This window comes from Lagopus leucura, unplaced genomic scaffold, assembly GCF_019238085.1.
Source record: "Lagopus leucura isolate 7727_CA_CO unplaced genomic scaffold, USGS_WTPT01 253-2_obj-0_obj, whole genome shotgun sequence".
In the NCBI taxonomy this organism is placed as follows: Eukaryota; Metazoa; Chordata; class Aves; order Galliformes; family Phasianidae; genus Lagopus; species Lagopus leucura.
In genome coordinates this window covers 988-12,620 of record NW_024965738.1, presented here as the reverse complement: position 1 = coordinate 12,620, position 11,633 = coordinate 988, and the positions used below count along the sequence as shown (strand labels likewise).

At 61.3% G+C, this 11,633-nt stretch overlaps 2 protein-coding genes across 5 annotated transcripts in view; both read left to right on the top strand.

Moving 5' to 3' along the window:
• LOC122192269 (N-acetylmuramoyl-L-alanine amidase-like) overlaps positions 1 to 3,944 on the top strand; it is a 5,604-nt gene extending 1,660 nt beyond the window's left edge. The window contains exons 2-5 of one of the 4 annotated variants that reach the window (XM_042892789.1): positions 472 to 1,327; positions 2,242 to 2,452; positions 3,016 to 3,310; positions 3,438 to 3,527. In XM_042892789.1, coding sequence (XP_042748723.1) covers positions 472 to 1,327; positions 2,242 to 2,452; positions 3,016 to 3,310; positions 3,438 to 3,440 — 1,365 coding nt within the window. In that variant the 3' untranslated portion in view covers positions 3,441 to 3,527. Of the gene's footprint in view, positions 1 to 471; positions 1,328 to 2,241; positions 2,453 to 3,015; positions 3,311 to 3,437 lie in introns of those variants that run through there. The other 3 variants (XM_042892792.1, XM_042892790.1, XM_042892791.1) reach the window with 3 other exon arrangements.
• Positions 3,945 to 4,440: 496 nt separating this feature from the next.
• On the top strand, positions 4,441 to 11,558 carry LOC122192268 (RAS protein activator like-3-like; the record flags this gene model as incomplete). Its single annotated transcript, XM_042892788.1, has 9 exons — positions 4,441 to 4,463; positions 6,934 to 7,348; positions 8,365 to 8,489; positions 8,565 to 8,643; positions 9,268 to 9,350; positions 9,427 to 9,515; positions 9,585 to 9,717; positions 9,986 to 10,084; positions 10,995 to 11,558. Coding segments are annotated over exons 2-9 (1,587 nt in total), but the record flags the coding sequence as incomplete, so codon positions are not given.
• Between the last annotated feature and the right edge of the window lie 75 nt (positions 11,559 to 11,633).

Sequence of the window (11,633 nt, the reverse complement as noted above, 5' to 3'; positions counted from 1 at the left end):
CCCCCACTTTGGGAAACGTTTGCTCTTTTGGGGTGAATTCCCCCTTCTTTGGGTCGCCCCTCTCCAACTTTGGGCACATTCCTCCTTTTTTGGAGCTCATTCCCCTTTCCTCAGGTTCCTCCCCATGCAGTTTTGGGGACATTTCCCTCATTTTGGGGTGCATTCCCCCCCTCCCTATTTTTTTGGGTACATTTCCCATTTATTTGGCTGCCCTCCCCTTTTCCTGCATTCCCCACTTATGGGCGCATTCCCAACCTCGGGGTGCACCCTCCCTCCCCCCCTCCTCCCCATTTTGGGTGCACTCTCCCCTGTTTTGCCCGCTCATTCCCATCCCTGCGTGCATCCCTCCCCCCTTTTCAGCTCCATCCCCCCTTTCCTCGGGTGCATCCCTCCAATTTAAGATCCATTTCCCCTTTTAGTTTTTTGGGGAGGGGGCGAGTGTTTCCCCATTTCTTTGTGTTCATCCCCCAGTTTTCATCTTCCTGCCCCATTCCAGTCTCACCTCCAGCCCTCCTCCCACGCCACATCTCCTCGTTGATCCCAATCCTACAATCCCTGGAGGTCGATGACACCCTGGACATCCCATCCCTGGTGCGGGCGCTGGGGGGCTGCGGGACCCCCGTGTGCCACACACTGCTTGGAGACCCCCCTCCCACCCCAAAGCCCATCCCCGAGCTCTGGACGCTGCTCGCCCACCTCCTCCACCCCAACACCACCGCAGAGCACGGCCTGGTGTTGGCACCCGATGGTTCCACCGTTGCGTTGGCACCGCTCTTCGCCGGCATCGAAGTGGGGCTGAAGAGGGCAGCGGGGTGGCCCGGCCCCATTGATCAACCCAACTGGGCTGCTCTGGATGCTCTCTATGCCGTCACCATCGCCGAAGCTCTTGGGACATCCTTCCTCATGGCACGGGTCAACGGGACGGCAGCCCTGGGACCCGATGGCTGTTGGGATGACGTGGACAACCCACAAAACTTCACCCCATTGGGTCCCCCGTCGCTCGTCCCTGACGTTGTTGCCAACGGGGCGATGGATGGGGTGCTGTTGGGCACGCGCTTGGCTGAAGAACCCATCCCACTCTCCGTCCTATTCCGGAGATATTATGGTGTGGAGAATGGGATCATAAGAGGGTGGCCTCACAGCAGCCGCCGGCGTCAGGATTTCGGGGCGCTGACGGCAGTGGGAAAGTTGGAGGAGGAGGTGGTGGCGATGCTGAGGGTACTGAGGGGGCTGTCACCCACCTGTGAGCTCCTGGAGGAATTTGGGGAGGAGGAGGAGGCGGGCATCGCTCATCGGGCAGCACGGGAGTTCATGGAGGTCTATGTTGGTGAGTAGGGGCCCAAAGTGAAGGTTGGGGTGGGAGGTGGGTGGTGGGATGGGGGCAGGGATGGGTGCTGGGAACGGTGTTGGGGTGGGTGATGGGATAAGAGGAGGGAACGGTGTTGGGATGGGGGCTGGGATGGGTGCTGGGTGCTGGGATGGGTGGTGGGAACGGAGATCAGGTGAATGTTAGGACGGATGGTGGGATGGGGACAGGGATGGGTGCTGGTGTGGGTGGTGGATGATGGGTGGTGGGAATGGTGGTGGGTGCTGGGGTGGATGTTGGGATGGGTGATGTTTGCTGAGATGGGTGCTAAGAATGGCTGGTGGGTGCTGGAATGGCTGGTGGGAATAGGAAGGGTGCTGAGTGAAGCCGGGGGCATCCCAGGGGAGGTGTCACTGTGCTCATGGTGACACACGGAATGGCGTGGCCAAATACCAGTGTGTTCCCTGGACGGACACCACTGAGTCCCCAGATGGTAGATTTTGGGTAGACACCTCTTTATCCCCTGGATGGACACCGGTTTGCCTCTAGCTGGTGGTCCCTGGATGGACGTTGCCACGTCCCCTAGGTGGATATCAGTGCATCCCCAGTTGGTGGCCCAAGGATAGACACCATCACGTCCCCTGCATGGGTACTGCTTTGTCTCTAGTCGGTGGCCCATGGATAGGCAACACCACATCCCCTTGCTGGTCACCAGTGTGTCCCCACATGTCAGGTTTTTAGATGGACACACCAGTGTCCTCCGGAGGGGTGTCCCTGGATGCTGGACAAAGCCATGGCAGCCAAGATTCTCCCTGTCCCCTGGACAAGGTGACCCCAGGTGGACTCAGCAGTATCCCCAAACCAAGGAACTCCCCAAACTCCACATTCCCAAGACCAAATACACCCCCACAACCACCCCCTGCCTTCCCTCGCAGAGTGCCCAGCCATCATCCCCCGCTGCATGTGGGGTGCCCGTCCCTACCGGGGCACCCCCAGCCCCTTGTCCCCACCTTTGGGTTCCATCTACATCCACCACACCTTCGTGCCCAGCGCCCCATGCCGCTCCTTCGCCGCCTGTGCCCGCGACATGCGCTCCATGCAGCTCTTCCACCAGGACACCCGTGGCTGGGATGACATCGGCTACAGGTGAGACTGGTGTCACAGTGAACCCACCACGGTCCCTGTGACTGGAGGGGAATGTAGGATTGACCAAGGTAGGGTTGATCAACACAGAATTGACCGATATTGGGTTGACCAGCATTGGGTTGACCAACGTTGGGTTGACCAACATTGTGTTGACCAACATTGTGTTGACCAGCACTGGGTTGACCAATATTGAGTTGACCAACACTGGGTTGACCAATATTGGGTTGACCAACATTGGGTTGACCAACACTGGGTTGACCAGCACTGGGTTGACCAACATTGAGTTGACCAACACTGGGTTGACCAATATTGGGTTGACCAGCATTGGGTTGACCAACATTGTGTTGACCAACATTGTGTTGACCAGCACTGGGTTGACCAACATTGAGTTGGCCAACATTGGGTTGACCAGCATTGGGTTCACCAATATTGGGTTGACCAACACTGGGTTGACCAGCATTGGGTTCATCAATACTGGGTTGACCAGTATTGGGTTGACCAACACTGGGTTGACCAATATGGGGTTGACCAACGTTGGGCTGACCAGCATTGGGTGCCCACAGCTTCGTGGTGGGTTCGGATGGATACCTTTACCAAGGGCGAGGTTGGCACTGGGTGGGTGCCCATACCAGAGGTCACAACACCAAGGGTTACGGAGTGGGCTACGTGGGCAACTTCTCAGCCAGCTTGCCGGATCCCCAAGCCATCGCTTTGGTGCGCGATGGCCTCATACCGTGTGCCGTGAGGGCTGGGTGGCTCCACCAGAACTACACTCTGCATGGCCACAGGCAAATGGTGAACACCAGCTGCCCCGGGGATGCCCTGTTCCAGGAGATCCAAACCTGGCACGGCTTCAAGGTGGGCACTGGGTCCTGTGACATTGCTGGGGTCGGGGTTCTGGCTCACTCTGGTGTGCCGGAGGTGGAGGGTTGGGGGAAGTGTGGGGGATGCTGGGGATGACCATGGTTCCTTGTCTTCTCTTCAGTGAGGATTGGCCCCATGGGTGCTGGTCTGCGTGGGTGCTGCGAAGGTTGGATCCCGGTCTGCATGGATCGTGGTCTGATGGGGGTCAGACGGACACCGTAAGAACTCGATCCCAATGATTCCAATCTGCGTGGAGCCTGGCCCATGGGGATGCCAACCCAATGAAGTCAGACCACGTGGATCCCAGGCTGTGTGGACAACAACCCAATGGATATCAGACCAGACGGACCCTGGTCCATAAAGACCCCAACCCAATGAATTCCAGATCAGAAATTCCCCAGTCCGCATGGAGCCCAACTCAGTGGATGTCAGAACAGATGGACTCTGCTCCATATGGACTCCAACCCAATGAATTCCAGACCGGAAGGATCCCAGTCCACATGGACCCCAACCCAAGGATGCCAGACCAGGACACTGGTCTCCAGAATGGTGTGGACCAGTCCTGGCTTGCTCCCAACAGACCATGGCCCACGGCCTCAAACATCCCATAATAAAGTCAGTGCCAGGATAGCTGCTCGGGGTGACCTCTGGAGAGCAGGAGGGAAACTGAGGCACGGGCCGGGGAGGCAGAATGGGGCTCTACATGTGTACCCACAATCCTTGTGCCTCCCTTACAGCACAAGGGGAGAACCCAGACGTAGCCCACCCTGAGGACACCCATGCCCACCCCAGACCTTTCAAGGCTTGCCCCCTCTCACCCAGCCCATGTAGGACTCCATAAGCCGTGTGTGCACACAGCGCTCCAACACCTCCATCTCCGATTCCTGTTCACTCTGAAACCTAATGACAGCCTTTACTCCGGTCACCGCTGTGACCCCAATACCCGGTGCTCTGGGGGGGGAAGGGGGGGGGCTCAGCTGCTCGGTGCCCCCCCGGGGCTGCGGCCGAGTGTTATCCATTGGGGCTGGGCGCACAGATAACATCATTGGGGCAGAGGCGGAGGTGAGGGTGTGACTGAAACTCCTGCTGGGTCACATGGGGAAGCCACGGCAGGAACCGGGTGTCAGAGGAGGCAGCGAGCGGCGAGGTATGGCGGGGTTGGGGGCACACGGAGGGGGGGGGGGGGGGAGGGGAGAGGGGGCACCCCAAGGGGACGCTCCATCCTTGGGAGCAGCCGTGGGGATGTGGGGTGCTGGGGTGAGCAGCACCGTGCTGATGGGGTGCTGGGGTGCCGCTAGGTGGGACGGTTTGCACCCCAAAGACCCCGAAAGTTAGCAGCACCCCATAGGCCCCAAAAGCACTGGCATCACCCCCAGGGTGGGGGTGCATCCCTGAAGGTGGGGGCGCCCTCCCTGGGTCACCCTTTGGGTGCTGACCCCCAAATTGATGGGAGCCTGCAGCCCGTGGTGTCACCACGATGAGGATCGTCCAAGCCCCACGAGCAACCCCTTAGTGCTACGCTCACCCTCGGGTCTCCCACCCTCGGGGGGGGGTCTCCCACCCTCGGGGCTCCCCCCAGCCCGCTGTGGGGCCATGCACAGGGTGCAGATGGCGGGAGGAAACGCGGCAGAGACGCGGGGGGGGGGGGGGGGGGGGGGCACGCGCGGCAGCCGCAGCCGCGGAAGCATCGTCGGCACCGCCTGCGCCCGGGGATGGGGTGGCAGTGGGGCCACCCACAGGTGTCACCCTACAGCGCTGTCACCGCGCCCCGCTGGCTCTGTGTCTCAATCTGATACGCATCCCAGGATTGGGATGGTGCAAAGGGATGGGGGTCGGCGTGTCCCATGGATATGGGGTCGGGGGGTGCCACCCTGTGGCCACCCCGCGGTCGCTCAGCGCCCATCCTCGGATATCTTCATCCTGGCATCCCTCTCGGTTTGGGCAGCCCACCCTGGCAGTCCCACCTGGGGGTTGTTTTCCACTCCCCACCCACCCCCCCCCTCCACCCTGGCGCCCCCTTTATGGGTCCCCTCGTTCTGGGAGGGGGGTGTGGGCAGGCAGGGGCACCCAAATAGGGGCAGAGATGTAGGGGTGTCCCAATAAGGGTGTCTGGGTGTGTGTGGAGGGGTCTTCAAGGGGGTGCTGATGGTGTGTGGCAGCAGAGGGGCAATCAAACAAAGGAATCTGAGTGGGGGTTCCTGGATGAGGTGTCCTGGATTTGGGCACCCAATTAGGAGCGTGCAATTGGGGTGTCAATATGGGGGTGCCGCAATAAAGGCGCCTGGATGGGGGGTGTTGTGATGTGGGTGCCTCGTGAGGAGTGCTTGGATGGAGGCACCCAAAAGAGGGGTGCTGGGGGGGGGGGGGGGGGGAACTCCTATGGGGGTGCCCACAAAGGGGTGACCCAGTTTGGGATTTTTGGATAGGGGCACACAAATTGAGGTGTCTGGGGGGTGGGTGCACAGATAAGGGCACCCAAATAGGGGAGCTGAGATGGGGGTACCCCTACAGGGATGCCCACGCAGGGGTAACCCAGTAGGGGTGTGCAAACAGGGCAGTGATATTGGGTTCCCCAATGAGGGTATCTGGATGGGGGTGTTCAGATAGAGCCCCCCAGATAAGGGAAACCCACACAAGGGTGCCTGAATGGAGTGTCCTGGGTGAGGGTACTGAAATGTGGGCACCCCCGGAAGGGATGCTTGGATGGGGGCACCCAAATTGGGGTGCTGGAAACCACACAGGGATGATCACACACGATTGACCCCAATAGGGGTGCCTGGGTGCCTGGGTGGGGGTGCCTGGATACGGGTACCCAAAAAGAGGTGTGCAAATGGGGTAGCAATACCAGAGTGCCCCAAAATGGAGGCGTTGAGATAGAGAGTCCCCAGATTAGGGCACCTGTTATGGGGATGCCTGGATGGGGGCACCCAAATAGGAGTGCTGGAATTGGGGTGCCCCAGTGGGAATGCTTAGACAGCGGGACCAAAATAGGGGTGCTGGAAGGTGGATGCCCAAATTGGGATGCCTGGATAGGAGTGCCTGGATAGGGCACCCAAATTGAGGTGCTGGGATAGGAGTGCCTGGATAGGGCACCCAAATTGAGGTGCTGGGATGGGGGTGTGTGGATAGGGCACCCAAATTGAGGTGCTGGGATGGGGGTGTGTGGATAGGGCACCCAAATTGAGGTGCTGGGATGGGGGTGTGTGGATAGGGCACCCAAATTGAGGTGCTGGGATGGGGGTGTGTGGATAGGGTACCCAAATTGGGGTGCTGGGATGGGGGTGTGTGGATAGGGTACCCAAATTGAGGTGCTGGGATGAGAGTGTGTGGATAGGGCACCCAAATTGAGGTGCTGGGATGGAGGTGTGTGGATAGGGCACCCAAATTGAGGTGCTAGAACTTGGATGCCTAACTTGGGGTGCCTGGGTAGGGGTCCCCCAATGGGGACGATTTGGATGAGGGCATTCAAACTGGGGTGCTGCGATGGGGGGCACCCAAATTGGAGTGTTGGGATAGGAGTGCCCAAATTAGGGTGCCTGGGTACGGGTGCCCCAGTAGGGGTGCTTGGATGAGGACACCTAAGTTGGGGTGCTGGGGCGGCTCACTCCATCCCACAGATGGAAGTGGAGAAGCCCCCCCAAAATGCTGAGCCACCAACGCTGCTGAAGACGTACAGATGGCGAACGGCAGCAGCCGTGGGCGAGCGGGACCCCGAGCGGTGCAGTGCGACCCCGGGTGGTCGGCACTGGAGCCGGCTGCAGGGCTGGAAGCGTTCCTACAGCCAACCCGAGTCTGAGAGCCTCGACGACGGCGTTGGGAAGGGCAGCTCCAACCTGGGGGCACCCAAAGCCAGTGCCCGTCGGTCCCTCTTCCAAAGGGCGTTCTCGGCGCCCTCCAAGGTGGTCAAGGAGCCACGCAGCCCCGAGGGTGGCAAAGGCACCCTGCAGAAATACCTGCGCTCCGTGTCCAAGAAGAAGGGATACGTGGAGAACGGGGCCAGGGCTGAGAAGGGGTCCCACGAGGGCATCCCAGGTATGGGGGTGTTTGGGGCGGTGGGGATGGGGATGCGATGGGAGTGGGATTGGAATGAGACGGGGATGGAATGAGGATGAGGTGGGAGCGGGATGGAGATGAGGAGGGGGGTGGGATGGGGATGTTGTTGGGGGTGGGGATGGGGACGAGATCGGGGTGGATGGGGGTGGGATGGAGATGGAGATAGAATGGGATTTGTGTGGGGAGGAGCTGGGATTGAGGAGGGGATGGAATGGGTACAAGATGGAAGTGGGATGGAGATGGAGATGGGGGTGAGGTGGGGATGGGAATGGGGATGGAGTTGGGGGTGAGGATGGGGATGTGGTTGGGGACGGAGACGGGGATGAGATGGGAGAGGAATGGAGATGGAATGGGAATGGGATGGGGGTGGAATGGAGATGAGGATGGGAGTGGGATGGAAATGGGGGTGGTGGTCATGGGCTGAGGTGGAGATGGGTGATGGTTTGGGGTGCAGAGCCTTGTGGGTGCTGGTTGGGTGTGATGGGTGGTGATGCTGGATGAAGGATTGTGATGAGTGATGGGGAAAGATGGTGGATAAGGGGCTGGAGGGACAGTGGGCGGTGGGCAGCGGAGACGGGTGATGGGTTGGAGGAAGAAGAGCTGGGTTTGATGTGTTGGCAGGCAGTGGGGATGGGTGACGGTCTGGAAAGCACAGGGTAACGGGATGCGCTCCTCAGCATCCCCGCAGCAATGGTGGTGCGGCCGCGGCCACATCCCCTGCCATCCTCATGGTAGCACCTCCATGGCCACTTGTCCTCCAGCATCGCCACACCAGCGGTGACACGACAGCCATGTGGCCTTTGGCATCACAGCCCCCATGATGGTGGCACGGCAGTGTCCCCGTGTCCCCCGGCTCCGCCACCCCAACCATACGACACTGTCACACCTACTGCAGCACAGTCACAGCAGCACTAAATGCCAACCATGGGACACAGGGACACAACGAGGGCCCTTGGGTGCTCCTGACCCCTCTGCTCCACCCCCCCCCCCCCCAGCCCCAGAGAGCACCCACGGCGCCCGCTCCATCCCAATGCCTCCGGCACCCGATGTCACAGTGTGGGACGTCTCCAACTTCTCACTGGTAGACAGACAGCTGATCCACGTGGGTCGGGACGAGGAGGTGAGGACCCCCTTACGTTATGGGGTGCACGGGGTGCTGGGCATTTGGTCCCTGACCCCCTCTCTGCATCCTCAGACTTCAAGCAGGAGCAGGAACCGGACCGGGAGCTCTGAGAGCAGCAGCCCTCACCCAGTGGGTGGCAGGAGGGACACCGGTGAGCCGACAACGCGGGGCGTTTGCATGCACTGGTGCAAGCTCCAATGCAGCTCCTGGGGCATGCCACACCATGCCGTGCGCTTTGCTTCCCACCACGCACCGCACCGCGCCCTGCACTGCGCACCACGCCACGCACAAACGCCTCCGTGCTCTGCGCCATGCCCTGCACACCGTGCACCACCGCGCCGTGCGCCGCGTCCTGTGCCACGCACCTTGCGTTCTGTGTCCCAACGCCCCGCACTTCGCCCCGTGCCTTGAGCTGTGCATTGCGCATCGTCGCGCCCCACTCGTGCGTCTTGCGCTGTGGATCTTGCACTGCGCGTTGTGCCCCACACCCCAGTGTGGAGGAAGCCCCCTGCGCGAGGCCCTCCGTGCGCCGTCACCGCTTCCTCCCTGTGCGCTGATCCTCCTGATAAGGGCTTCCTTGCCACCATGGGCCCCCGTCGCTGGCTGTTGTGTGTGGCGCACGGTGAGACCCCAAGCCCAGCTTGACCCCCCTGCACGCCGATGCACCCACCAGTGGGCTGCACCCAATGCGTGGCCGTGCTTCCCTCTGCTTTTTGGGGAGGTGGGTGCCGCACCCCGTTGTGGTTTTGGGGTCTAACCTGGGCCACCCCAACAGACACCGAGGAGAGGAGTGCGAGGGCAGTGGGGAAAGGCACCGACAGCGACGGCTCTACCACCTCGCAGTTCAGCAACGTGAAGGTGGGTCCCAGTGTCACCCACGGGTGTCACACTGTACCTCGGGGTCACCCGTTGTCCCTCCATCCCCACCCTACAGGGACTGTTGTGGAAGCGACTGCGGGAGCGGAAAGGTCGCATCGTGTCCAAAAATGAGAGCTCAGTGGCGGTCGGCACAGATGGAGAAAGGTATGAAGGTGGTGGGGACAGCGTAGGGGCAGCGTGGAGGGTCTTTGGTGACAGCTGTGTCTGCCACAGAGCCCCGAGCCGCAGCGGCTCCCACGAGTCCCTGCTGCCAGCACCCAGCGCAGCCGAGCTGGACCTCAGCGGGGAGAATGTCATCGTGCGTCCTGTGCACGGCAGCATCGTGGGCGAGAAATTCTGCTTCCAGGTAGTGGTGCTGGGGGAAGGGCAAGGCGAGCAGCCCATACATACACCCTATAGAGGCACCCAAAGTACCCCAGGGTACCTTGCAGAGTCACCCAGAGCACCCCAGAAATCCTGGATGTGCATCCAGAGCACCCAGGGCACTCTGTAGAGGCACCCAGGGCACACAGGGCACCCTATCAGGGCGCCAAAGGTACCCTGGACCTATAGAGGCACCCAGGGCACCTCAGCACAGGCCCCCAGGTGCCCCCTGACCCCCTCCCTGTCTGCAGATCATCACAGGTGGGCACAGCCACTCCTTCGGGTGCAGCTCCTTGGCTGAACGCGACCGCTGGATTGAGAACCTGCGCCGCACGGTGCAGCCCAACAAGGTGGGACCCTCAGGGACCTCCCACAGGCCCTGTCCCCATTGTGTCCCCTTGTGTCCTGCTGTCCCTCTGTGGATTTGGCCATCCTCTTGTGTCCTGAAGTATTTGGCCATCCATATCCCTGTGTCTCCTCCCATCCCTCGTATCCCCTCCAGTCCCCTGTGTTCCTTCCAGATCGCATATCCCCTCTTGTCCTCAAGGCCTCTTTGTGTCCCCTGTGACCCCTCCTGTCCCCAAGGCCTCCTCCTATCTCCCATGTTCCCTCATGTCCGCCACATCCTCTCCTATCCTGTCCACTCCCCTCATGTCCCCAGTGCCACATCCTGTCCCCCATATCATAGAACCACAGAATCATCGAGTGGGCTGGCTTGAAAAGGACCACAGCAGTCATCGAAATCCTTTCCCCCATGCTCCCTCATGTACCCCAAGTCCTCATTTCCCCCTTGCATGCTCCATATCCCCTTATGTCCCCAATTCCCCTCCATGCCTCCTGTGTACCCTCCTGTCCCCCAAGTCCCCTCCTGTCCCCAGTGCCAACTCCTGTCCCCCATGTCCTCTCCTGTCCCCTATGCCCCCACGGCTCCTTCTTCCCCCGGGCGAGCACCCGGGCCCCCGGCTCTTCTCCAGCCCTACTTTCCCTTCCAGTCCCACACCCCCATCTGTTCCACATCTCCTCCTGCCCCCCATCTTCCCTCCTGTCTCCACTGCCACCTCCTGTCCTGTGGATACAGGTACCCTCCTATCCCTATGCATCCGTGTCCCCTCCTGTCCCCCAAGTCCCCTCCTGCCCTCAGTGTCCCTTCCTGCTCCCTGCTTCTAATCCAGCCCTCCTTTCCCATCCAGTCTCACCTCCCCACCTGCCCCACGTCCCCTCCTATCCCCCCACGTCCCCACTGTCCCCTCCCATCCCCAGGACAACTGCGAGCGCCTGGAGCTGGGGCTGAGCCTGTGGGTGTACGAGGCACGGGACCTGCCGCCCCGCCGCCGCCTGCGGTGTCACCTCCAGCTGGACGGCACGCTCTTCGCCCGCACCACCGCCAAAGCAGCCGGTCCCGACGGCGAGCTCTTTTGGGGCGAGCTCTTCCAGCTGGCCGCCCTCCCGCCCTCCCAAGCCCTCACCCTCTCGCTTTACCGTGACGATCAGGGTCACCCCAGCCAGCCGGTGGCATCTGTCACCGTCCCTTTGGCTGAGCTGGCGGCTGCCCGGCAGCCCTTGGAGCGCTGGTACCCGTTGAGCAGTCATGGAGGCGACGAACGGGCGCCGGCGGTGCGGGTGCGCGGGAGGTACCGGGAGGTGAGGGTGCTGCCCATCGTACGCTACAAGGAGCTGGCTGAGTTCATCACCTTCCACTATCGGGAGCTGTGCGCCTGCCTGGAGCCCACCATCGCCGTGAGACACAAGGAGGAGCTCGCTGGCACCTTGGTGCGTGTCCTGCAGAGCACCGGGAAAGCCAAGGTAGAGCGGCTGGTGGCCGTGGTGGGATGGACACGGTGGTTGGGGTGGGTGATGGTTGTGATGGGGTGGATGTTGGGATGGAGGGAGGGATGGATG